General features: G+C 38.3%; 5 protein-coding genes across 9 annotated transcripts in view; 3 read left to right on the forward strand and 2 right to left on the reverse strand.

Moving 5' to 3' along the window:
* The window catches only part of LOC144651210 (uncharacterized), a 40,565-nt gene extending 32,833 nt beyond the window's left edge, over positions 1-7,732 (reverse strand). For 2 of the 3 annotated variants that reach the window (XM_078511123.1, XM_078511119.1), the window contains exon 1: positions 7,603-7,730. The gene's annotated coding sequence lies outside the window, so the exon portion shown is untranslated. Of the gene's footprint in view, positions 1-7,602 lie in introns of all 3 variants that reach the window. The other variant, XM_078511120.1, reaches the window with a different exon arrangement.
* Positions 1,870-9,168, forward strand: LOC144651242 (uncharacterized). Of its 3 annotated transcripts, none has more exons than XM_078511173.1 (3): positions 1,870-2,108; positions 3,681-3,823; positions 7,613-9,168. In XM_078511173.1, the coding sequence occupies exon 3, from the start codon at positions 7,636-7,638 to the stop codon at positions 8,944-8,946; it is 1,311 nt and encodes a 436-aa protein (XP_078367299.1). In that variant the 5' UTR covers positions 1,870-2,108; positions 3,681-3,823; positions 7,613-7,635; the 3' UTR covers positions 8,947-9,168. The 3 variants fall into 3 exon arrangements, with proteins under 3 accessions (XP_078367299.1, XP_078367300.1, XP_078367301.1); XM_078511174.1 differs by lacking the exon at positions 1,870-2,108 and adding an exon at positions 3,466-3,566; XM_078511175.1 differs by lacking the exons at positions 1,870-2,108; positions 3,681-3,823 and adding an exon at positions 5,182-5,699.
* Positions 9,169-14,024: 4,856 nt separating this feature from the next.
* On the forward strand, positions 14,025-16,345 carry LOC144651275 (uncharacterized). Its single transcript, XM_078511209.1, has one exon. The coding sequence runs from the start codon at positions 14,562-14,564 to the stop codon at positions 15,576-15,578; it is 1,017 nt and encodes a 338-aa protein (XP_078367335.1). The 5' UTR covers positions 14,025-14,561; the 3' UTR covers positions 15,579-16,345.
* A 296-nt stretch (positions 16,346-16,641) lies between these two features.
* Positions 16,642-21,411, forward strand: LOC144651327 (cytosolic iron-sulfur assembly component 2B-like). The gene is made up of 4 exons (XM_078511278.1): positions 16,642-16,798; positions 18,891-19,096; positions 20,171-20,216; positions 20,683-21,411. Exons 1-4 carry the CDS (start codon positions 16,678-16,680, stop codon positions 20,778-20,780), a joined length of 471 nt encoding a protein of 156 aa, XP_078367404.1. The 5' UTR covers positions 16,642-16,677; the 3' UTR covers positions 20,781-21,411.
* On the reverse strand, positions 21,382-26,792 carry LOC144651199 (ankyrin and armadillo repeat-containing protein-like). The gene is made up of 2 exons (XM_078511108.1): positions 23,802-26,792; positions 21,382-22,757 (listed from the first exon to the last, which is right to left on the reverse strand). The coding sequence occupies exons 1-2, from the start codon at positions 26,042-26,044 to the stop codon at positions 22,559-22,561; spliced, it is 2,442 nt and encodes an 813-aa protein (XP_078367234.1). The 5' UTR covers positions 26,045-26,792; the 3' UTR covers positions 21,382-22,558.
* Between the last annotated feature and the right edge of the window lie 279 nt (positions 26,793-27,071).

Consider the following 27,071-nt stretch of genomic DNA (forward strand, 5'->3'; position numbering starts at 1 on the left):
ACTTTTCCGACAATTTTGTGGCAGAGAATACAGCACGGATACAGAACTTCATGACTTGCCACTGCAGATAGGTAAACTTTGAATACTGTAGTGTGTCATAACAGAAGCGGAATTTTAAAAGAGCGCTTTTAGAAAGAGGTAGAAGACATTTAATTCAAATTTACGCACTTAAACCGCCGTAATTTGCTGGCAAACTTTAAATTAAAAAATCCGCTTCTGTTATGACACTCTAGAGGTATTGACTGATTAGTTTTTGACAAGATCCCAGTGTGCTGTATTCTACTCGTTCCGCAAACTCTGCCACAAAATCATGTTTTTCCCAGTTTGGCACTCACGAGGCTATAACATCGACGTTAAATGCAATCTACCAAATAAAAGACGACATTCACAATTTTTGATCATTTCTTTTTGTCTCTGTAAAATTTGAGCTTAATCGCACCCATAACAGCTGAGAAATAAGCGTTTTAAAAGATGCAGGTCAAGCAAAATTTCCCCTCATGAATTTATTCATGCTGTAGGTATCCCCCGCGACCTTAAAGCTCTGACTAAACGTAGTCGCAAGTAAACGCAAGTTTTGAAATTGCAAACCTGCATACAGACTTGTGTTGGGTCCCTAAACGGACCCGCAAGTTCACTCGATCGCGCGCTGGAAAAAAAAAAACATTTCAATGCTGCGCGCGCCAACGCGCGCCGGCATCTGGCGAACATCTGGCTCGTCCCCAGGCTTCCTTCGTTTCTCATAAAATGCTCCGCATTTCGCCGATGAAGACCCGCTCTCTCCGTTTCCGTCCTTCACCGACAAAATGGAAACCAGTACTTACGAGTCATTATTAGTAATTAAAATCAACAATAATACTTTCTTGGATTTAGTTAGGTGACCAATCGGTAAAAAGCTTTCGTTGACATGCTTGCAAATTTGTAAGTGAACATAGCCATCCCAACCTAAAGTCAACGCATGCGCGCTCATGAAAAAATAAGCTCGCGCCTCCTTCTTAAATTACAAGTATTGTAACCGTATCGTAAGCAATGTTTTTTTTTTTCTTTTTTTGTGTGTGTACTGAAATGAACAAAAAAAAGCTTGCACCTCCTTGCGACTCCGTTCGGCCAGAATGGTTTAGGGGGATGTGTAGAAAGCAATGTATTCTCGCGCAGAATATTAAAAGTTTCCGATTTAATGATTAACATTTCTTTCATTTCAACATCTCTTCCAATTTCGGTCCTAGCACATTCGAACTTCAACGCAGAATCGTCAAATAGTTTACCTTTGAATCGAGTATATAAGTACGGTACAGAAGGTCCTTTTTACAGATAAAACAGGTTCATTCTTTTGTCTTTGCGCCTGAAAATGGCCAACCCTGGGCGAGATTCATGTTATGTTGAATGCAACCACCATGATGCAATGCAGGGACACTTCATAGATGAAATTAGGCAATGTTTCATGTCAAACATGATGACTGCTCCAGGACCAATTACTTCGTGTAAATTGCACTTTTAACAGGTGCCTTCGTAGAATGTGTACCAATATTGACATAGACCTCCTTGTAACATTTTTGAAGGGATAGAATGACCATCGTTGCCTAGCATTTCCGATTCTTAACTTTTCAACAACACCTCTGATATTACAAATGCATTTTAATTCATTCAAGCTAGAGAACATTAAGATCGGAAGTGTTGAAATATGCTAAAAATTTAAAAAAATATATGGATGGTTGAAAACAACGTTTTGAGCTCTGTTTCAGAAATTTTTAGCTTTAATTTTGTGCTTCACGTCAAAAGCATGCAGGTGTAACATTAGAATAGACAGCATTTTCTGAATTTTTAATTCTAATTTGAATTTATGGTCGGATCTCGTGACATATTACGCACATAGCATGTGAAACGCAATGAAGCTTAAACAATTTGTATTAATAGCAAGGAAACATAAAGAACAAACGACCAAAGTCACACACCATTAAATCAGTTTTGAAACAAAATAGCTTTGGTGCATGGTTAGCGAGGAAAGAAGCGACCATTCGATCGATAAAGGCAACACTTGGCAACATACACCAAGAAAATCTGTTTGCGAAAAGTGAAAGCCGCCAGAGACTTCAAAACATTATCATATAACGGTATGATGCAGTTACTGAAATAATAACTTTATTATAAGAGCTTAGCAACAGAATAATCCGATAGCTAAGCGCTGTAGTCTGCTAGAACTTGCATTTTCAAAGACTGAATTCTGTTTGATAAGCTTCCACGAATCGAGGTTTGCTTCACAGAAGAAACTATATTAAATCTCCATGATTTATTCTCATAGGAGCTCATAGGATTCGGCCATTTTGAAACGACTTTATTAAATTATGCCAGAGTTATTGCAAAACATGTTAACTGCGACTGAATTCCATGTGTTACAGATACTAATAAAGTAAGTGAAATGGCAGTATACTTCATGCGTTAATTACAAAACGGTGTTGTAAACTGTCGTACGTTCAATACAAACGGCAAGAGTTTCTTTTCGCTGTTTAAGACTGATATCGTGTTAATTTAATGACCGTATAGATACTAGGTAAAAAATATTTCGTGTCCAATAAGTGTGTAACATCTGATAACCATATATTTTACTGGTACAACGATTTGAAATCTTGAGCAAGAAATTCACTAGTTTGGCAAATTTTACCGACAACGCGGAGCAAATCGTAATGCAAGTGGCAGCATATTACAGCCAACTGAACGTCGACGATAGTTGAAAGAAAAAGTTTCATTAATGTCTTCGGGTTCAGTTTATGACACTGATTAATTTAACCGAATGTCTAATAACGTTAGCACAAAAGACTAGAATATCGATCCTGAAAAGTCTTCCATTTGTCTAGGCATGATGAACAAATAAAGCAGCTCTCATCTATAAATGTTCCTCAACATGTTACACAAATTGTCATCTATACAGGCTGCAATGCCAAACTGATGTAGTCAAGAATTATCTCTCGCAGCCTTTTAAGCTAAAACACTCAGTTAATCCAGTCAACCATTACAGCAATAAAATATAGTAAAGATCAGGCACATAAATTTGCGCTGAAAACTTAAATATTAAAGAGTTTCACTTTATTTGTTTTAACGACGAAGGCAATGTTTCGCTTTGTTCCAGATGAATGACTTTGGTTCCAATTCTGTTTCGGCTCTTCGAGTTAAAAAGCCATTGTTGTTTGACTATTGTTTAAACTCTAAGAAAATGAGATTTCAAAATTAAAGGAGGGGGTAGACAAAGCGGGTAATGACACAGAAAAGGACCGCTTTATAATTACAGCAGTTCAACAGCCTTAATTTGTGCGTGGTGTTTGTGAGAGAAAGAAAGAATGATCCACAAGAGCGAAGGGATTCAAGGCGAATTTAACAGGTTTACCCAACCGGCTATGAAACTCTTATGTGAACCAAACTCCAAAAGCGGCAGCATTTCCCAGGTTTCAATTTAGCTCAAGATTCGATGTTTGTATAACAGCAACGAATGCTTACCTTACAAAACGTCCTGTGATGAACCGTACTGCAATTCTGTTGCACATGAATGAACAATTACGACCTTGCGTTTTGTTGAAGTAAAGTTTCACTTGTAGTCATTTAGATCTAACTAACAGATGCTTAACTTGAAACGTGTTGTTTTCTTGGCTGTATACAATTTAATTTTGTGTTAATTTCTTCCTCTTTCACAGGTGAGGGTGAAACGTTTGGAAAATAGATGTGCAAAGTGAAACAACAGCTACTTTACAGCTCTTTACTAAAGATATATTGGACCACAGATTTTGAAACCCACTTGAGATAGTACATCAGAAAGCATGGACGTCATAAAGCAGAGGTAACTATTAAACTGTGAATATTACACCAACGTGAAATGGCAGTGCTTTGTTGTTGGATGTAAATTCATTTGTGCAACTATTTTGCTTATATCCTGACATTATGAAAAGCTAGTAAACAAACAAACAAAGTAAAGTGGCTTATAGCTCTCGGCGCTTAAAGGGACTATAGATATCACGGGGATTTCGCAGATTTTTGGTCTAAACTGTTCTGAAATAAGTGGCTGGCAACTTAACCCATTATAAAAATTATCTTTGAATATTTAACTGATGATATAACCTTTATTTGGGGATAGAAAACAAGCTCAGGCGGCTATAAATATCGATTTTTTTTTGAAGGCGCGGGGAAACAACTTGAAAACGTTGGCTAACGTTGGCAAACGTTCTTTTAAACAGTTTTAGTGCTCTAAAATAGCAACTGGTAATAAAATGGACCATTATTTTAAAGTTTCCTACGACACAATATAAATTTTGGCTATTCAAAAATATGTTAAAATCCGTGGCATAGTCCCTTTAACTCCTAATTCTGTAATGATGAGGCCAGAAGTATTGTTACTCCCCCTGGATGGGTTGTCCCAACAATTCGCTTGCACCTATTCATATAAACCTGGGTGGAGAGAGGAACTGCGAGAGTTTAGTGCCTTGTCCAAGAACACAACACAATGACCCCGGCCAGGGCTTGAACCCAGTCTGCTCGATCTGGAGTCTTGCGCACTACATTAGGACACCGCGCCTTCCATAAACAAACAAACAAGCTGTAGTTGTATCCTTTCCCTTCGATCTGGCTGACGGGAATGTGTAATCTTTTCTTTCGATTCAAGATGAAGGTTCTGTTAAAGATAATTTTTTTCCTCTGACCAACTGACAGTATCTTACGTCTCTTACGAAGATCTTCCGATGATTGCCGAAGGTCGCCCGGAGGTTCACGAAGACTCTAAGATAACTGAAATTTTTGGGCAATTTTCACATAAATTTTTATCCCGATTTATACCGCGAGGGACGAATTATCCGTCTAGACAAATGACCCTGGATTAATCTCATAATTCGTCCAAAAATGCTAAGAAATGATTTTATTTCTAGTATGGCCGGATAATTTGACTCTTCTATAAATTGGGTTATTGTTGACGAAAATCCACCCTAGAGTTATTTCAAGAAAACAATTCGGTGAATTTCACAGTCATTTAGATGATATTTTCCATTACTCCACATTTCCTTCGACTATTATGACACGACCGTACTTTATATAATTGTCACGGAATAACGGTATGCCGATTATCAGTCTCCATGGCAACCGACAGCTCGCTAATTCATCTTTACGCGTATTGTTTTCAATGTTCAAAAATAGCTTCTGTTTTCCATTCAGGTTGAAAGTCATTTGCCTCCAGACCGGAGGTAAATAGAGAGACCCTACGCGGAGCTTTGTCCTGGCTAGAAATTAACCTTTTGTGCGTAAAATCTTGCACGTAAGGAATTGATATCGTTTTTTGCCGCTAGCAATTTTCGAAACACACATCAAAACAAACTTCTGCACGCGTGTGAGATAATTCGCGACAAAATTATCCGCTTTTTTTTAATATTCTCTTGCTATATGCAGTAGGCAGGTTTTTACCAGGATTACGGAATTAAACCAAGCGATGAATGATTTATAAGGCTTAACAGCGCCAGCCCTAATGTTTTTATTTCTTTTTATCCTAATGCAAAAAGGGGGTCGATGTTTTGAAGAACTATTTAATATGCAACGAAAACATCCTTCTCGTTAGGCGCAGGTGTGAGCCGACACTCGGGTTTGTTTGAATTCTGCGTTCTTGACTTTAAAATTGTAATTGACTTCCTGACAAACAAGGCCTGTAGTTCTGCTACTGTTCGCTTCCCATTACGGTAAGTATTCTTTCTGTTACCAGTTGTTGTCCGCTGATCCTTGCTTTGTATTCAATATAGTCTGTAGATGCCTTATGGAATAATTGAAATGTTTATTCTAGATAACATAGAGTTTCAAGTTTCTATTCTGGATCAAAGCGTAAAATTTGTCCTAAATAGGCACGGAATGGTTTCTTGTCAATTTTGATCACTGATTTTCCCCTTATACTCTCAGTGTATGTCACATTACCGCTCGGAAGACGCGTGAAACGTTTAAACTTGACGGCTTTCGAAAAATTTGAATTGCTACGTTATTTCAATACAACAGCAAGCAACTATGACAGTATACCCACCATTATAATCAGCCCATCACTTCAATGTGCGTTTTAAATTGACGATAACCGAAAATTTGTCTGGAGAAGTTGCAAATGAATATTGTAGACATTGTAACTTCGGAAACCATTGCAAGGCTTCAGTGTTTTATTTAGTAAACTTTGGATTTTACTAAACTTTAGTTTGGAACAAACTACATTTTCGCGCCCAAGGCAAAATATAAATGAAAGAGGAACCAATTTGACAAGACAGTGTCAAAAAATTCAAAATAGGTTTTTCCTCACTTACATAAGCAGAATTTATTTATGCCGCGGTGTAGCTCAAGACAGAAGTCTCCAAGGTTACAACTTACAAGGCAATTAAACTGTACCAAAGTACCTTTCAAAATGGCTCAAAGTCATTTTTCATTTCAACTGAAGGTTAGACAACGAAGAAAATTTCAATAACAAAGCAGATAAGTGAATTCTTTTGACTTCAATTTTCTGTACGGAGAACAAAATTCAATTTCGTGTAGCTCTACAAAGTTCACAAGTATTTCAACATGGCAGATCAGTATTGTATCAAAAATAAACGTTTCACCAAGTGATAAAACCTTTATTTTTCAATGCAATTGTGTACCTTCTTCAAAACAGGACGAATTAAAGTATGTTGATTTTGTTGTTATTTTTACCAATAAAAAATATTTCGAAAAAGTAACTTCGCAGCTAAGCTAAAGTAACACCACAGCTGTATTAGCGACAAAACAAAAACCAATAAAACCTCCGGCTTTCTCCGTCGAATTTAATTTAGCTGTACATGTCAAGACTCGGATTTGAGGGTATTATGAAACTAAAAGCTTCATAAATTATATTCTGTACTTCTGAAAAAGGAAATTTAACATCTAAGCGGCTTTTTCGTCTAATTAAGGAGGTGTACAGAAATTCAAATTCCACCTGCTATGGGGGTTATTAGGAAACACTATTCGCTCCAATAAGCTTATTCTAACAATAAAACCTTTTAACAGACTAGATCATGAACTTCCAAGCCGAAAGAAAAATTGACGGCTTTCATGAAAAATAATATTTTCACACTTTTTATACCGGCCTTTTGGATAACAAAAATAACTACAGCAAATAAAAGCGAAAAGGTACAGGAATCGCCTAAAATAACAGCAAATATATATTTGGCTTTGAAAGTCCGTTTTTCGCCCAGTTGCCGATTCACTCACAATTAATAACGCGTAAATTTCAATCAGGCTTAATTTAGTAGTTTGTTGAGTGAATAATTTCTTGTTTTTGCAAGTATAAAGAATTGAAATTCTTTTGACGACATTTCACCATGATTTAATGCAGTTGCGTTGAATTACTTGCCATGCTTTCAACTTCATGCGAATCGTGAACGATCGTTTCCGAGCACAACCGAAGGCTAACGAAGACATTCGAAAATCTTGAAGTTATCTTACATTTCACGCTAAAAGAAGTGTACTTTTAAACAGAATTTTCATCCTCATTTTAAATTCTAGGGCCATAATTCTATTCTAGCCTATTGACTGTTTAAAAGAACCGAGACGGTTCTTAATTAATAAAATGTGTCTCAATATTTTTTTTCCTACCTTATTTCAGATCTCTTCAACACCCAGTTCTCCATGGCTGCAACCACACGAAAGGATATGGCCTGGCTCCAAACGGGCTGGGAACAAAATCAGGGTCATTCTAGTCAGATGAGGCACTATCGCGCTCCTGCACCATGCCAAAAAGGAGCCAGTAGAAATTCACTTCTGCAATGTAACAAAATGTCAGTTAAAGCCAAAAAAGTGGACGATAAAGCTCGACAAATACGCTTTAAGTACGGAAAGAGTAACTTGGAGAGGGAATTAAATAAAAAGAAAGGCATAGATATGACACCGTTCGTCACCAAAGTTCAAATACGAAAGACTCAAGAAAGAAACAGGTTTAATTCGGCGGGAAGAGATTCGGCAAAAAGAAGAATCGAGAGCGAGAGGTTCCAGTCTCCTTTCATTGAAAACAGCGAGGAAAATATAACACTAAATAGTCCTAAACTAAATGTTGATTTCAACGATAAAGAATCTTTTTCCACTCTGAAAACTGTGGACGAAAAAGACGAAGAAGAAATTATGTTACGTGAAGACATAATAGCAGTCGAAGTCAACGAGAAAAAGATGGAAGACAATTACTTATACCCTGAAACATCAGAGAAACAACTTGACAACGTTCAACATCTTATAAAATGCCTGACTCGCAAGTTGCGGGATCCTTTTGAGGCATCCCGAAAACAGATCCCGTCCACTCGACCAATAGCTACTTACGCTCGACCAACAAAGGGCGAAATAGCTTTAAGCATCAAAGGTCCGGTGCTCTTGGCACCAGTCTCTAAAGTTGCTATGACGACAGTGCAGAGTCACGGCTCAGACAGGCCAAGTCGGCTCAACACGAGATCTTTACCTGAGTTTGCGGGCTCACGGACGGAAAGAGCCCGCACTCGCCCCATTTCATCAGTCAGCGACAGTGTTGTTGTGACAGGGAAGAAATTACATGGCCCCGTGCGAGGCACGTGGGTAGATTGCGGGCATGCGCAGAATGATTCACATGACCAGAGGTACCGTCTTTGTTACTCATGCAAAGATCAATATCGTTCGGGCTCGGACGCGAAAATAACACACGAACGCGCCAAAAGTGCGGTATTTAGAGACGTTACTCTGCAAAGTAGAAGCGATGGATGTCTACCTCAGCTCATTCGGCAAACTCCAACAAAATTACACAACAGAAATGCTGGAAATCACAGTGCGAGTCCCAAACGAAGCCGTCGATCAAGAAATGGAATGGTGTCGCCTTTTGAACTACAAGTTCACCTTGATGAACTGAATTCTTATGACTACGGGTCACCAGTCCCCCCGCCTTCAGTGTCTAACTCGGACGATGAGGAGCTCACTATATGACAACCAACAAACACTAATATTACCTCCTTTTGGGTGATTCTGAAATAATAAATAATTACATATTTATAAAGCGCAAATAATAGGTTCAAAGCGCTTAATGAAAGATTGGCTAAATGTAATATGAACCTCTGAGACCTCGAGCTAACATTGAACGCGGTTTTTGTCACTTTCAATAAGCTTCAAAACTCACTTCAAGTGAATTCTTATGATGTAAATTCCTTTTTAATAATACATACACTTGAGGAAGTCAGATAAAAAGCAAAATATACACGAAAATAATGCTCAAAGCAAAGCTCGTGGGTTTAACTTATTGTGAGATCCTCACATTCCAAAACAAAAATGTTTAGTTATAAATATAAAATACATTAAGGTGGCTCGATCGGATTTTTGAGTGACGATACCTTTCAACTTTGAGCAACTTGTATGCCACGGTAAACAATGCGACTGAAAATCGATCAATACAGCTGTACTAAAGAAAGATGAAAGTTTCGAATGAGATAGGTTCCGTCGAAATCGGAGTAACCATAGCAACATAATGACGTCACCACCCATTTTATACGAGACCGATTTTCTTGTAATAGAAGGATAATTTTAAAAAACGGCTTCTAGATCTTGGAGTTGACATAGTTTTCTCAAGGTCTGCGAAATTTGAAGAATTTCTATGAGAGCGTTTTCGAGAAAATTTTGGATGAAGTTTTTAGGTGCTTAAATACAACAAAAACAAAGCAGTCGCAAAACATTATCGAGAAAACGTTCACAAGGCCCGATCAAGTAACATTTTGGCTTTAAGTGAATCTTGTACTATCTAATTACCTCGGCCGAAAATCTCAGAGCAATCGTTTCATTTGATTTCTTGAAACATTGGCTTGAATATGAACTGATATGAAGTGTTATTTCGTTTTTTATCGAAAAAAGGCCTTCGCTCACTAAAATGATCGCAAAATAAAAAGCGCTCGATAGAATTTTTTTATACTTGGCAGTCAAAAAGTAGAATAAGTATGTAATGAAATGTCTGATTTTCAAAATGATTGAATCATTTTAAGGCAGTTAATTCAAAGCCTTAATTCAGGTAAACATTGCGCTGTTTTTCACCCAAAATCGGATCGCTGCCTCATTATCTGTCTCCATTGTCTCAAGCCGCGTGCATTTGTAGATTCCAGTAGATCATGAATCACTAATTATTTATTACTGGAGATTTTTGTGACAATTCTGCCTTGGCCTTGAAACTGTTAGGAGACTGAAGATAATACAAGTGCTTTACTAGCCTATTTCTCGTTGTTATTGTATTTTGGCTTGTTAAATTAGCTTGTTTCTGAGCAGTTTTTGAAAAACAAGCAGCTTTTATACATATTCAAGATGTGCTGAAATTTACAAATGCACGGGGCACGACACATGTACAATAGAGACTTATAATGAGGCAGCAATCCGATGTAGGGTGAAAAACAGCGCAATGTGTACCTGAGTTAAGGCTTTAAATTAACTGCCTTATAATGTTTCAATTATTTTGAAAATCAGACATTTCATTACATAATTATTCTTTTTTTTTGACTGCCAAGTTTAAAAAAATTCTATCGAGCGCTTATAATTTTGCGATCATTTTAGTAAGCGAAGTTCCTTTTTCGATAAAAGAGCGAAATAGCACTTCATACCAGTTCATATTCAAGCCTATGTTTCAAGAAATCAAATGAAACAATTTCTCTGAGATTTTCTCCCAAGGTTATTAGATAGTACAAGATTCACTTAAAGCCAAATTGTTACTTGATCGGGCCTTGTGAACGTTTTCTCAACAATGTTTTAAGACTGCTTTGTTTTTAATGTATTTTAGCACCTGAAAACTTCATCCAAAATTTTCTCGAAAACGCTCTCATAAAAATTCTTCAAATTTTGCAGACCTTGAGAAAACTATGTCAAGTCCAAGATCTAGAAGCCTTTTTTCAAAATTATCCCTCTATTACAAGAAAATCGGTCTCGTGTAAAATGGGTGGTGACGTCATTATGTTGCTATGGTTACTCCGATTTCGATGAAACTTATCTCATTCGAAACTTTCATCTTTCTTTAGTTTAACTGTACTGATCGATTTTCAGTCGGATTGTTTACGGTGACATATAAGTTGCTCAAAGTTGAAAGGTATCGTCACTCAAAAATCCGATCGAGCCACCTTAAAACACTCGGTAAATTCCTGTGATAAGTGAAAATTATTCATCATCATCATCGTTATTACTAACTTCAATCAACATAAATAATTTCTCAACGTAAATAACTTCAGTCTCCTGAGTACAAACATTTCTTAAAGAAATAGTTGGAAGAATTTGACATTAGGTGACAGTTTCATGTCAATGATACTTGGGGCTGACCCCGTGTCGGAATTTTGAGGAAAAATTGTATGCTGTAATTTCTTGCTTTTGGAGGAAATTACATTTTACAACGACATGAAAATTTACAATTCCTTGACCACCAGCACGATTTAAATGTGAAAAGTATCTGGTATTGAATAAATAGACAAATAAGTGTTTCTTCAGTTATACATTTTAACGAAAGTTAGGGATCAATTACATGGCGAATTTTACTGAGCCCAGGCTGAAATTTCAGCCCAGGGGAAGGGATGAAATTTTGTTGTGATTACATGGTTTGTGAAACCGGGCTGGAAATTTAAACACGGGCTGAAATTCAGCCCTGCGCTGGGCTAAACCTCTTTTCATGTTATCGCAAACGTTTTTTTAAGAAGATTTGTTCTGAAGGCCGCCGAGTAGAAATCTCAGCCCAGTTGACCGGGCTGAAATTTGACATGTAATAGGCCCCTTACACTTAGATGTAACGCTCGGTTTTCTAATGGCGTTCAAACTTAAAATAATTATACTAGAATGTAATTATTTGGTTGCTTAAGATTTGCGTTTGTTACGCTTTGTTACTGAATCAAAAAAAAATCGTGCGACACTCCCTAACCAATTATAACAAGCATGATGCCTTATTCTTATCAAGAACAAAACACACTCTAATCGTGACTTTGATTAACGCGTTTTTCCGCGCTTGGCACCGGCGCGCATATCCGAGTTATGATTGATTTATTGTATTATTTACGTTTGTTGTTGTGATTGGCCAGACAAGATTACTTTGCTTTGGGTTTTATGACAGTCATCTGAAAACCGTTGCAAGAAACGCAATTCGTGTTGCAACCAAGCCGAAAGACATTCTTTAAGCAGCCAATTAAGTGAGAAATGAAATCTAGACGCTATCTGACTTGCGCCCACTTTCCCGTACTTTTGATCGATCGCAAGTTTTTTCCATCGTACAAAAAGCGCGGTTCTACAAGCTAGTTAGACGCCCAACTTGTAATAAAATTGTATAGAAGTTTTTTCAGTTTTGCAGTCGCAAGGGCGATTATACCTGATACCCTTCTACAGTGAAGAATTTGAACATTGCATAGAGATAATAGCACTTAAATCGGTATTAAAACTCCGAATGAACCGTTACACGAAAATCGATTAAACGATGAAGCCAGCCGATTCTACGGACGTCAGCCCTCATTTCCCAGATCGTTGTTATACAAAAGCTCGAAAGTGGATATTCTTCTTTCCATGGTTAATTCATTTGGCATTCATTCATTTACATTCATTTTGCACAATTCTGCTGCGGGAGAATTTGCTGGGTCTGGGACAACTTAGCAACATGTTTCCAATTGTTATTATGTTAGAGTAACAAAAGTATCATTTTTAGCCTGAAAGTATTTCCAATTCAAAATTTAAAAATGCATTACTTAAAGATGTAAAAACAAACAACAATACAACTGAATAGACACAAAAGACTCGGTACTAAAGCAGGTGATCAAACTTATTAAAATAACTAGTTTTTTAACTCTTCCCGCGAGCTGGTAATTTACTGAATAGATGACTTCTGTTTTATAAACTCGCGAATAATAAAATAGAGATTTTAGCTTACAAAACATGAAAAGCGGTTTTTAAAAGACGTTTGGTGTGTGAGTCAGAGTAAAAGTTTTGCATTAAAAAAAAAACATTATTTAAGAGTCGTGACATTTGCCCATACACAAGAAGTCAATTTCCCACTCAAGTTTTAACTTAGAAGTTTTAAATTTACCAAGTATATACGGTCAGTGTGATTTTCCTGGGTCAAAACAAAAAGATTGAAATAGAATCGTGATGTAATTTGCCTGCATTTTAGGCTGTGTTCAAATGGCGCTTTTAACGGTCTTATTTGACAAAATGTCCTGAATACAATTTTCACTTAGTAAAATTAAAAATAGAAAACATAATTGAACAAAACAAGTTGATTAAACAGCATTCAGGGTTTGCGTCTCGCAGTGCGACTTGCGTTTTGAAGGAGATTAATGACGTGATAACCGCAGTCCGAGACGAAAACACGGCATCCTGCAATTTCGTGTTTACCGAAAAACATTCGAGAAGCACAGGCTCCGTAAGAAAACAAGGTAAGTGTGAGTAAACATTTTAACAACCTGATGCTGTTATAAATGTTAATCTGTGATTTTTGAATCGTGAGCCACCTTTCAATTTGTTCAACAGTCTCAAAATCGAATGCAAATCGATTGTTTAGCTTTAATCGTTGATCTTATGATGGCTACAAACATTTGAATTTCCATACGTACTGATATTGTTTTGTGTTAAGCGCACATGTTCTGTAGCAAAACAAAAATGTGATTCAGATTTTTAGTTAATCACAAGGATATATTTTCAAATTAGAACTCTTGTAAAGTGGCAAAAACAACGGAGCCAAAATAAGTTCAAATAAATTCAACTAAGGGTATTTTTGCTATAATTAGTGAACTTCAAATGTCACCTGCAATAAACTGTTTAAATAACAAGCAATATGTTCACGGCGGGGTATTTTGTCGAGGTTAAATTTGGAGAACATGAAAACAAGTCATTTCATGCGAGTGATCTTTCACCAGACCGTGAGAGAAATAACCATTACGTAAATCAAAGATATTTGAAAATTTAGTCTTTGGAGATTTATTTTGTTCAAGCAAGGATAATATCAATCTTCTACAGGCAAACGTAAGTAATAATAATAAGTACATACACTGATTTAAAACCAAATTGTGATTTTGATCAAGAATTAAGCGGGAGCGAGGTACAGGGTTGAATAAAATTGAACTATAGCGACAACACCGTCAATCCTGAGTTTTCTTGACAATTATTGAACTCGAAGAAATTTTTCGCGAATTCTTTTTATTTCTCGTCAGTTTAGTTAGAATCCTGTACCTGCCGAGAATTTCATTTCGTATTTGATAGTAAACAAAACATTCCGTTTCTCTTCGCAGCTCACTGATTAAAACAGCGTATCTGAGCGAGAGAAGCAACCGATCGCGGCAGAAACACAGCAACCACAAAAGGCAACACGCACGCTAAGTGCTACATCGAAAGAAAAGAAAGGAAGTTTGACACGGTTTTAAAGTGCCTCTAGACAGAAAAAGTGTACGGTCAACTTAACCAAAAATACAATTTTTCACAAACAACTGCTGTTGCTGAAATTCCGAGAGGTGGTCAGTAGTGTAGGCAGTGAAAGACCCGACTCGCCGATTTCGGTTGCCACAACAACTACACTCGAAGTTATAAAACTTACTCCTTAAAAAAACTGAAAAATGCGGGATAAAAGTACTTTGCCCTTCTTGAGCGAGGGAATGAACAGTTATAGAAAGCCTTCAACGCCCGTCACAATACTTGATTCAATCCCTGAAAACGAAGACGGATCCAGTAATGAATCCTTGAAGGTGCATCAAAAAGAAGAATCAAAACGTGATGAAGCCAAGAAGAGGTGGCACAAATTGTCAACGGCTGTAAATCTGCCAAAGTTAGACAATAAATCTGGCACGGCTTCCAGCTTAGATCGCGGAATCTGTTCTCCCAACGCAAGCAGCTATCTAAACATTGCAAATATGAGGCTTTCTCCACGTGAAAACAACGAGAAACTCAAACGGGAGAATGACATCAAATGCGCAAATTATCTCCTCTTTGAACCAGCCATTGCGGACCAGGTGTCAGCCGATATCGACTTATCACGTTATGCCTTTCGCTCTACTCTGGAGAGAATACCCGAGACTGATGGAGAAAGATTGCAAAGTGCGCATTCAAAGAGGAAATCAAACAGCGCAGAAAAGGAGAAACGGAATTCCACCACGACAGAGAAGAAGAAGAAAAAAGTGAGAAGTCTGAAAAGTCTTGATCTCTTCGACCAGCAACAGCAACAGTTAGCTCGTGAAGGTCCGCCGATCAGGGTTTGGTTTTCATATAAGCAACAGAATACTCGTCCCGTAACGCCCGACCGTTTAACGACGAGGTTGCAAGACCCTACCGACAAACCGCAAAAGCTAACTGGTGAACATATTCTTCCAAGAATTATCTTGTATCAGTGGGAAGTCCACAAGGAACAACCTAAGTTGATTCCAACTCTTGGCCCTAAAAAACAACAAAAAGGGTTACCTAAGGTACACAGGATCCCTACAGCACCACAGGCCATCCAACACAGTGAGAAGGATGGCGACAGTATTGATGATAATGTGAGGTCTGACAGCCCTCTGTCTAAAACACCGAAGGCTCCTCCACCAACTCCACGGTGCCACAGGTGCCCATCCAGTTCTTCAGGGAACGTTCCAAGTTAGACATGGTGCACATAGAGTTAAAATATTTTAAAAATAAATTGAATGTTTGTGAGTTATCATAGTCTTCGTCACTTCGGGTAATTCAGACACACAGCATGGTTGGAACAATATGGAACCTGACAAATCACGATCATAATCTTGATCTAAGTATCAAAATCTTGTAGCGTGCCTAATGAGACCTGCTAATTGGGGAAAAAAGAAATAGTGCAAGCCATAAAGGTACGAAATAATGGTCCTGACTGCCAAACATTGAAAGACAAACATAGTTGACTTATGTTTGGTACAAGTTAAGCTGACATTTACAGTTAGCACAGTTTGTATTTTGTTAAATATTTGTATTTTTTGTTGGAATCATGCATGTGTTTTTGCTGTTGATTAGCAAGAAAGCCCACAGAGCTTACATTTTGATGAAAGATGGGTGTAAACTGTTCATTTGAGCAAAAAAACCTTAACTATAAATACACAAAATGTTGTAATCGACCAGAGTCTATATTACTTGACGACTTGCTTTTCACAAAAAAAAATAAATAGTCCCTAGAACTGAAGAGGGGCTGAGCTGCTATTTAAAGTTAGGTTCACAAATCCCTGGTTATTTGTTCGTAGTAAAAATGAGCAAAGCCGGTAACAAACTGAAACAGAAAAATAATCTTGAAAAGAAGGTTTGGTATTCAAATGGTATAGGTTATCAGTATTCGAACATTATTCCACTTGAACTAAGTACATAGGGTACAAGGTCATGTATACTGTACCATTATGCAGAAATATTAAACGCTTGAAATGAAATGAACATCTTGTATTTCGCGTCCATAATAGCGATAGGTCATGCATGATACAAGCCAGCATGGCCCACGTAAAAAAGCTATTAAACAAAAATCTTGTTTACACACCTCAGACACTACGTACCATAACCCCAGCAAAAAATCCTCCTTCTTACTTCAGCAAAAAAAATGCTTTCTGTTCCAAACACAAGCAAACAGACTCGAAAACAGACCGTCTTGCGCGCTGAATTACCATTTCAAGCAGGCGTTGCTTCCGTATCGGAGGAGAGCTGGAGCCCAACAGAAATCTCCCATCATTCCAAACGCGATTACATAACAAAATGGCGACAACTTTGGAGAATGCAAACCCAACCATTTTCCAACAGAAAAAAGAGCGAGATATCCTTCCTGAGGAAGAAGATGAAGATGTAGTGGATAAGATCGATGAAAGAGAAGTATTTGATATCCTTTACTAAGCAATCACTTCAATTGCCCCTTTTTTATGACATCAAATGATCTAAGTGGTTTAACACAGGTTAACACAAGACCAGAAAAAAATATCTAGGTCGATCTGCAGGGTCGATACCTGTAAAGTTTTTAAAGTCAATGCTTTGGCATTAAATTTAACAGCAAATTCTGCATCGAGAGAGTAATATTCATGTGCGTAATGATTGGAATCTGATGAAGTATATGAAATATTTAAGTAGTAGATAAGGGCCATTCCATTTTATACATAGATGCCAAGTTTTTTGGTTGGTTTGGAGTGAGAAATTGAATTGCCCCGAAGGAGCATTAGTGAGTCCCAGAGGGGGTAACTTCTAGGGTGGTGTGGGGGTATATTCGGCAAGATTTCCGCACAGCCGCATACATTAATTATGCATGCAATTTTCTGACTGACTCGTTCTTTTTATGATTGCTGTTTAGGTATAGTGATAGTATGAAATAGCTGCATACATAATTAATGTATGGTGCTGTGCGGAAATCTTTCTGTATATTCCCCCAGAAAATTTTTAAAAATGTAAGTTGCAGAGAAGCAATTTCCTTCATTATCGGCAAGCGTTTGCTGTTTTTAAACTCTTCCCTACTCGATCAGCGTTCATCTCTACCAAAGTACAGCTAAAAGTATATCTCTTTATTTAAATTAATAAGACTTTTCCCTCAAGTTGTAGAATTTAAAAAAAGCGTGATATTTTGTCTGAATGGCGTGGTTGCGTGAGATTGGGTCAAAAATTAAGAGTGAGTCTCACGCCAAAAGCGCGAGACTTAGCATCTATGTTTATATCCCATCCCACCCCCCCCCCCCCTGTGGCTACCCCCACCACCCCCCACTAAATTGAGATTTTCTGAATGTGCTTTGAAAGTTGTTTCTGAGGGAGTAGCCCTGTCTTCATTCTATCATCTTTCCAACTTTTCTGAAGGGGTCAGGAAAAAGTTGGCTTTTTTTCTGAAGGGGTTTTGAAAACCCAGTAGCATGTCGGCACTTTAATCTGTTTTTCGTAGGGGGTAAATTCTGACTTACCTCATCAATGGGGGGAGGGTGGATATGAAATGGAATGGCCCCAACAGGGTTGCCGCAGGTCAGGAATGGTCAGGGAAAAATTAGATTCTTGAAGATCAGGCTGGGAAAAGTCAGGGAATTTTATTAAGTCAGGGAAAATTAACATATTTAATAAAAGTCAGGGGAAATTGAAATTATATCACTGCCTGATGTAATACCATTGAAGGCTGGAAGAAATATTTCAGGTCATAGCGATGTTTTTTTCTCTTGGAAATGGAGGCTGGATGCTGCAACTACAGTGGGACCTCAAATTAACAGACCTCTATATATGGAAGTCCTCAGTATAACAATCAATATTCTTAAGCCAAGCCAAAGTTACAGTAAAATGTATGGAACAGAAACTCAATATTTTTGCATTCATTATAACAAGGGTTTTTGATATAACGAATCCTCAATATAATGAGCAAATTTCCTCAGTCCCTTGGCACTTTGTTAAATCAAGGCTTCACTGCATATCTGACATTTTTTTTTTGGTAAGAGAAATTTGATTTTTATCAGGGAAAAGTACAAAGGGAATTTTGAAAACTGATGTCTGTGGCAACCATGGATAACTAAAGGTAAAAGGTAGTTTATAGAGCAGTTTTCAATTGAGTGTCGTAAAACCAAAACCAAAGTAATTACTCTGGCCAATCACAAAGGACACAGACAATTCAGTGAACCAATCAAAACTCGAAGCAAATACATGTAGCTGGCACGAAGCGTGGGAAAACGAGCGCGAGCGAGTCACGATTGGTTTTGGTTTTACTCCTGATTGGCCGAGAAAGTGGCGCAAGATTTTTAAGCCAATCACTAAGCGTAGTAATGCAAAACCAAAGCAAATGCAATTTACTTTCGACACTCAAGTGAAAACCGCTGTATATTACAGTGACTGTCAGACACTGCATTTACCCCTCAATTTTCCAAACTCTTTACTTTTCAAACCAGTTATCATTCACCGGAGGTTCGAGAAATCAGCATTCCAATGTGTAGTCCTGTAGTTTTCCTTAACTGGTGAACATTTGATTCGTTCCATCAATGACCCTGAGCATCCTCTTACACTGGAACAGTTGAACGTTGTCGAGCAGTCACTGGTAGAGGTGGATGACACAAACAATTATGTTAAAATCCAGTTTACACCTACGATTCCACACTGCAGCATGGCAACTCTCATTGGTTTAGCAATACGTGTACAGCTTCTCAGGTCACTGCCTGACAGATTCAAGGTATTGAAAATTACAAAATCTTAAACCACGTTCAAAGCTAAGTTTAAAAGCTGTTAAATTGTTCAATATGGTTTAAAATTGTTTTCATCTTCGAACAAATTGCTACATGATGTTTGTCAACTTAAACAATGACAACCCTATTTAAAATTCACTCTTTTAGTTTCCTGTTGCTGATTTCCATTTTCATTGTAAGTTAAATGTGGTTTAACTAAACATTATTTGCTGGTGTGTATGGGTATAAGTTTCGAAGTAAGGATATTATTTTTAGGATTTTTATGCTTGCTGGGCTCAACTTGAATTATTATTTTGGAAAATAAGCCCGCACTCCTCCCCTTGTGTGAGGCACGACAACCTTCATGGAGTGGTTATTAGTGCACTGGTCTCTGGATAGGGAAGTGGAGTCTCCAGCTGTGACCAGGATAACTGTGTTGCGTCTTGGGCAAAACAACATCAACTCTCACAGACTGCCTCTCTTCACTGAGGTGTTTAATTGGGCACTGTTGAATAAAATACCAGGGGTACGTGGTGACCCTGAGGCTGACTGGCTTCCCAACCAGGGGGTAGTAGAAATACTTCTAGTCCCATCATGCTATTATTGAAACAGAAGATAGGTGCATGCATGACCCCACTAGACTTTTATTCACCCTCCTTTTGATTGCTGGACTCCAGAGATCAAGCCTGCCTGTTTGCTGTTTTTGGATCCCAATAATTATTTTATTTCACACTTTGCATGACAAGTTCAACATGCATGCATAGTTAACCAGATTCAGGAGAAGAATAGAAAGTAACTTTGTTTCAATCTTTCTCCATAAAAATTAATTACAAAATCTCATATTTCTATGAGGCCCTGTAATGGGAAGAAGCATGTCCCCCATCTGAATTTCAATTAACCTTTCGTGTCACACTTTGTTTAAGTTGGAATTTCAACAAGTCTAGTCCTTTATTAACCTCCACGTCGCTGTTTCAATGCTGTGTTGCTTGTTGAAATTTTACCCTAACAGGACCTGTTCCATCAAATGTTACTTATTAACTTCATTCAAAATGAGTTTGTTTCGCTTTTTATCATCTTCACAGGTTGATATTAGCATAACTCCTGGTACTCATGCCTCTGAAGATGCAGGTATTGAATGTTATTTTTTTGTTTGCTTTCTTTTTACAATATATTTTGTGTTTATGCATTTTCTTGCAAGTTTACTCCAACAATAATAAAACAGTGGCACAGTGGCCTTATGGGTAGTGGACTCCAGATCAACATATGGTCTGGGTTTAAGCCTGGCTAGGGCTATTGTGTGGTGTTGGTGATTGTTTCCTACTACAGAACTGGAGATAAGCTCTGCCACTGACAAGACGTTTGAACCCTAGAAACTGGAATTGACTTAATTTTATTGACCATGATTACAAAGTACCTTCTTGAAATCTATTATGAGGCACTCCAATTTCTGAAACAAATTATAACAAATTTCTAATACCGGTAATAATAATTATAATAGTAATAATAATAATAATAATAATAATAATAATAATAATAATAATAATAATAATAATAATAATAATATATTGGAATTACTTGTCTGTTTCATCTGCAGTTAACAAGCAGTTGGCTGATAAAGAAAGAGTTGCCGCAGCTTTGGAAAACACCCACTTGTTAGAAGTCGTGAACCAGTGCCTTGCAGTGCGTCACTAAGATTGTGAGCCATGCAACAATAGAACATGTCCTAAGACATCATAAAGTACAAGATACCTAATGCTGGTAAAGTTGTACATGTTACTGTCACTAAGGGTGTCAGGATTTTAAACCAGGATGCAAGGTACATGTACCAACATCAGCTTAGATTCAAACACTGCCATCTACTTTTAGAAGGATTTTGAGGAGCACAAAACATAAAAGGACTCCATTGTAACAAGGGCTTGACTTTGCAAATGAAAGAAACCTGTTAGCTAGTAAGGATGATTAAAGTGGCAAGAATGGAAATGAACTACAGTACACTTAAAAAATGTAAGAGGGATGTTACTGTAGCATTAACAAGTTCATCAAAATGGCACTAAATCAAGTAATATTTGCTGTGTTCTCATCTTTGGAAAGACCCGTCAAAGACAAAATGAAAACTTCAGGCTGTAACTAGTGAGTGCTGTTTCGACTGGCACAAAATCACCAGGGCAGCCTGTCCTCAGGTTGCAAAATAAGTTACTAGAAATTACCTTTAGGTTTCTCATAATTAAGAGTAGACAATCATAATATCTTTACTGACACAGAAGAGAGTCTTTGGTTGTAACAAACAGCATTGTTCAAAATTAAACTCTTTTATTTCTAACATACTGTTATTTACATTCATCTCTTTGTGCATGGCACTATTTTACAATAAATATGAAGATAAGACACACCAATTTGTTATTAGTAATTTTGCAGGATGTCAATCTATAATAGTAAGTGTAGAAGGTGTCAAAGGTAAGAAGCCTCACAGGTCAAGTGGGTCACTTCTCTCGGTACAAATAGAATAAAGATATCAGAATGTTAACAAGACTTGTGTCAGTGTTTTTCTTTTCTTGTACAGTGGAATCCCAACTTCTCATACCCTCAATTTCTCAAACCTTCCACTAACTTGAACCAAAAGTCATTGTGTGGTTTCAAAAATTATCCGTACCTCCCCCACGGAAGGGATTTTTCCTAAGACTGCCCCCACCCCTCTGGAAATTCCAATTAAGCCTCATATATTGCCTTCAAAGTTTTGGTCTCTAAAGACCCCCAGGAATTTCCAATCCCTTCTGTGGGGGGAGTATGGACATTTCCTTGAACCACACATTTCACTTCCCTCGGTCCAACACTGTAAATATATCCCCCCCCCCCCCCCCAATTTCTCAAACCAATTTTCATTTCCCCTGAAGATTATGAAAGTTTGATTTAAACTGTGTAATCAAACGTAAATATGGTAACACCAAAGTCATGTATTGCACTGTCATAAAAAACAATAGAATTTCAGATTACCGGTAACTTGGAAAACAAGAGATACAGTCGAGTATTACTATTTTAAATCCCAAGTGTTCTAAAATAACCAGAGTGTTTTATAACAGTTTATTACATGTACAGATAGTTTTGGCTTCTTCATATGCACACCGGTAGCCGAACAATACTCTCACACATAATAAACACAAATCATAAACACCATTTTCATTGATTAACTCTCCTTGTTAAACATGCATGTACATGTACATGTATTGGAAGACTAATCAATTACAAAAATTTACTCTACATACTTTCTTTTAGTTCAGATACACTCAAACCTCAAGACAATATCAAACCATACAAACACAACTAGAAATGATTCAACTAAATTAGTTTCACGCTTAACATTTCTGATGGGGCAATAAAAGACTGTCTGTTTCGGCCACATCACAGACTGTTTTGAAATTTGTTTTCATACTCTTCTAACTCTATTCTACTGAAGTACTAATAAATTCTAATAATTATGCTATTGGGAGTCTGAGAATTGTGCCAGTCCTCATACTTGTTGCTGCAGATATTTTTCGCTCTGGCATTCCATCTGATGCCATTCCTGCGGGTGACTCATTTGTGCTGGCGACAGTAAAAGTCTGCTCTGCATCCAGAGCAAAATGGGCTGTGACCATCTTCTTTCCCACAGACAGGAATTGATCAGGCTTTTTCCTATGAATGGAAAGAAAAATGTATCTTAATTAATAACCTACATGTACTATTATTAATTGCATCCCAGGCATTTTATAGAAATGGCCTATAAATACCAAGTGGGAGCATAGTGGCCCAAAAGTCAATATGCTGAACTCTGCTGAGTAAGTGCTCCAAATTGGAGCTATGGCTCAGGTCACTGTGTTGTGCTTGGGCAAGTTTAGTGGACTAGCATGCCATTCAGGGGGGGGGGGGGTAATTATACTCATTGTTGCTCTATGGTGTGGAATTGTACATGTAAACAGGGTGTTCTGGCAATGTCTTTTCCTGAGCAAAGGACTTTAACAAATTATACCAAGATGGATCAACATTGAACTTCTTGTAACGATATCAAACGTCAATGAGAATGCATGAAATCGTCTACTAGGGGATATCTTTTTAATGATGCTTTATTAAGATTATTTTTTTAGCTTCATTAATTTTAAGTACCGGTAGTAAATAAACTTCACAGAGCATCACTAGCCCGGGTGGAGGGGGGAACTCCTATATGAAAGGGGCAGGAATGCTCGTCGGAAATTTTGAAAAGAACCCCTAAAAGAGACCAATCTGGGTGTAGCTCAAGCTTTGTTTGACGCCTATAAGACACCAAAAACTAAGAATAGAATTTAGATTTGTATATTTCTTCTTGTGTAGCCTTAAACGAGGCCATTTAATCATTTATGGCTAAAAAATATTGACATTTTGTCCGGAACACCCTTAAGCGAGACCAAAAATCCAAAATTTACACCCCTAAGCAAGACAACCAGCATCCCCGCCCCTTTCATATGCTAGTCCCCCGGCCCAGGATCACTGGGTCATTGGACAAAGTATAATTAATACAATCAAACCAGTGTCTATACCACACACTTAGGGGACTAGTGACAGGAACTGGCTACATATTAAGTGGGATCTCCGTATGCATATTAACCAAGGCACACAGGGACCAAAAAGGCCATCCTTTGTGAAAAAGTGTGTCCATAAAAGGGAGTTTGACTGTTCAACTAAAAATAAATATACTTTACTTACACAATTGGAGGGAGGCCAATCCTCTTGCAATGCTGCCATCTTTCCACAAACTGTGGTGACAGTTTCACCTTTCCTGCGTGAAACTGGATCACTTCATAGAGAAAAGGGTCGTGACGACACACACTGAGAAGTTGTCTTTCACCTATACTATCATAGCTTAGGTATCCAAGGGCAACCGCGGCAGCTGCCTGTACAGTTTCGTACTGTGATGTCAAGAGTTTTCCTAACAAGGGAATTGTTCCTATGGAGATGATGGCACCTGGAATGCCAGCTCTTGTATGAGAAAGACCTCCAATAAAATTTGCTGCTGCAGCTTGAATGTCTTCAGTTGTTGAGTCAAGACGTGAAACTAACAGCTTTATTCCAGTCGCTGAGGTTAGGGATTGATCTTCGTCAGGAATGATTCGAGATAAAACCACAACTTGAAATGCAGCATAAGTGGCCTGCTTTTCATTTTTGGACTCCAAGAATGGGACAAAAGCATGGTACCTCACACCTCCAGACATGGCAATGTTTCTTTGATTTGCAACATTGTTGTAAGCGAATACAGAAAGTGCAGCGCCTGCAAGCAAGTGAACCTCCTCATCCTCATCATAAAGCTGTCTTAGAATGTGTATAAAACTAAAGTCTTTGTGATCCAGTGCCGCTTTCATGTTAGCAGTGTTACTCAAACAAACGCAGCCCAGAGTATAAGCAGCCTCAACCTTGATTATGTCTTGCCTTGCTTGTATCATATATCTGATTAGAAATTTGAGGCCCCCTTCCTTGGTTACTGCATCCTGATTTTGGACATGTGGCCTGAAGCCAAGACACAGGCACAATGCACGCAATGTCCGTAGTACACTAAGAATGATGTACGCTGGTGTGTTGGATTTCCCCAAAAGACGAACCAATGGCATGACACCATTAGCCTGGGCAATTTCTTCTCGTTTGTTCCTCACACCCTCGGCAAGGACACCCAGAGCCTCTGAACCAATGAAATGCAAGCTTTGAGGTAAATTCTCAGAGAGAAATTCAATTAGTAGGTTGATGCCAATTTCAGCACTAATCGACCGCCTCTGAGCATTCTTTTCCCCAGCAATGGCCCAAAGAGCTCCAGCAGTTAATGTTCTTAAGTCAGCTGCTCTAGAGCGCTTCAATAGTCTCATCAGCATCATCACACATCCATGTTCTGTCACAATACCCTGATTACCTTCGTTATGTTCTGCCAATGCGTGAATTCCTTCAACTGCAGCAAACTGGCACTCTCGTGATCGCAAACGCATTAGTTCCATTAAAGGCTGTACTCCATTTTCTGCAACAAAGGCATTCTGATTGGCAGTGTGTCCATTGACGACGGCACTTACTGTCTTAGCAACTGCAGCTAGAACATGCTTGTTCTTAACCCCAGTAAGCAAGCTAACCAGGGACTTCCAAATGTCTTTATTGCTTCCTACAGAGGCTTGTATTTCTGAATTTGAGTTGGATAAACATCTTAAGGTGCTCAGTGCAGATTCAACAACTTCTTCATCATCAGTATATTGAAGAAGCCGCACCAGAGAATCGATCCCTCCATTACTGACCGTAGCTTCTTTATTCTCTTCACTGTACGCCAGTGCTTCAAGCAGTCTTGTAGCGGGTAGATACAGAGCTCTTGTGGTTTCTTTAAGTTGCAAAATTATGGGAGGCACAGCTCGATTTCTGCTTAATTGTTCTTTCCCTGCATCATGTCTGACAAGATTCAACAACACTGAAAGAGCAAAGATCTTGGACTCTTCGCTGGACAAGGAGTTTTTCAACAGTCCTAAGACGGCTTGGACACCTCCAGCGTTCAAGAAAGATTCTAAATGACCAGAATTTTCCTCTGTCGTAAGTTCCACGAGCGCTTTGGCACACGATGTCTCGAGATCGCTCATCGATAAGCCACGAATCAAATTCTTCCAAACTTCGAGGTCAGGGCTATCGAGTTTCAAAAGATACTCTAGAACGCCAATGTGATCCTTCAACGCCGCCAATTCCACCGCGCCAAACAATTTTCGATCTTTAGCTTTCAAGTTAGCGTGGAACTCTTCTGCGAGAAGTTGTACAGTTTCAACATGGCCGTTCATACACGCCAAGAGAAACGGTGTAAGCTGCTGACCATCTTGAGTTTCAAGCTCTAGCTGGTCTTCTCGCGACTTTATAAAGCGACTAACACTCTTGTAGTAGCCATTATAAGCTGCATGGTGAACGTGGGCCCAGCCATTCTCGTCAAATTCATCCATGTTTACCGGAGCTGTACAGTCAAATAGTGTACACAGAACCTACACCGAATCAACCTCGCGAGATCTTCCGCTCAAATTTTACTTCAGATGGTTGTTTTCCTGTGATGTATCCCTTGATTGGAAGAAAACGATAACGCTTGCTGGAGTTAAAAATCTCCACAGTTTCATTTTTGGTCCAAATTTGATGATGTCCACAAATCTTCTCGATCGAGCTGCTCAGTTGCTAACGGGGTTGCTACGCACATCAAAAGAACGATCAATCGACAAGTTGACTTCAGTGTTGCGAAATATTTGCCGCAAAACGAAATCAAGTAAGTCTTTCTTTACATGACCTCGATTTGTTACTTTTTCGTCACCATTTGGTACGGTGCAAGGCAAAATTATTACGTAGGATTGCGCGAAAACTGATCTCGGAAAGTTTACATTGCGGAAAACCTTTCAAATGCGTGGTTAATTGGGATTAAATAAGACAATGTGATTGGTCGGCTATGTTGATTGTACTCTTTGTTGATTCTTTGTCTTCCACCGCACGACACAGGATACCCAAGCCATTTTGTTTTATTCGGTTTTTAACGTAAAACGTAGGTTTTTTTTTCGAATATATATTATTTTTTCGGGTTTTGAAGTTTGCGTTCTGATGACGTTTGGGACTTCTGGGGGGAAGAAAGATTTTGGAATTTAAAAATAAAGGATTTATTGAAGGTTGACAAAAAGCGTAACCCGGGGCCGCCGCGGGGTTCTAATTTTTATGGCAAACCAGACCGGAGCCCAGGAGGGAGGGGGCGACTCTATTGTTTTCCATTATTTCCCCGTGACCGACTCATCACTGCCAGTGTGACGTCACATAGCAACAAGTTTACGCTTCGCGTAGCTTCGCGTCGCTTGCTCAGTTCAGCGTCGGGACGCCATTGAAGCAATATCAAAAGAGGCATTAAGCGAAGCTAATACAGCTATTGTTCATTAATTGATCGTAAGTGTGCAAGCTTTGTTGTAAGTACTGTCTTTGTGTTTGAACTTTGTATTGTTT

This window comes from Oculina patagonica, chromosome 4 (genome assembly GCF_052425735.1).
Source record: "Oculina patagonica isolate OP01 chromosome 4, crgOcupat, whole genome shotgun sequence".
Classification (NCBI taxonomy): domain Eukaryota; kingdom Metazoa; phylum Cnidaria; class Anthozoa; order Scleractinia; family Oculinidae; genus Oculina; species Oculina patagonica.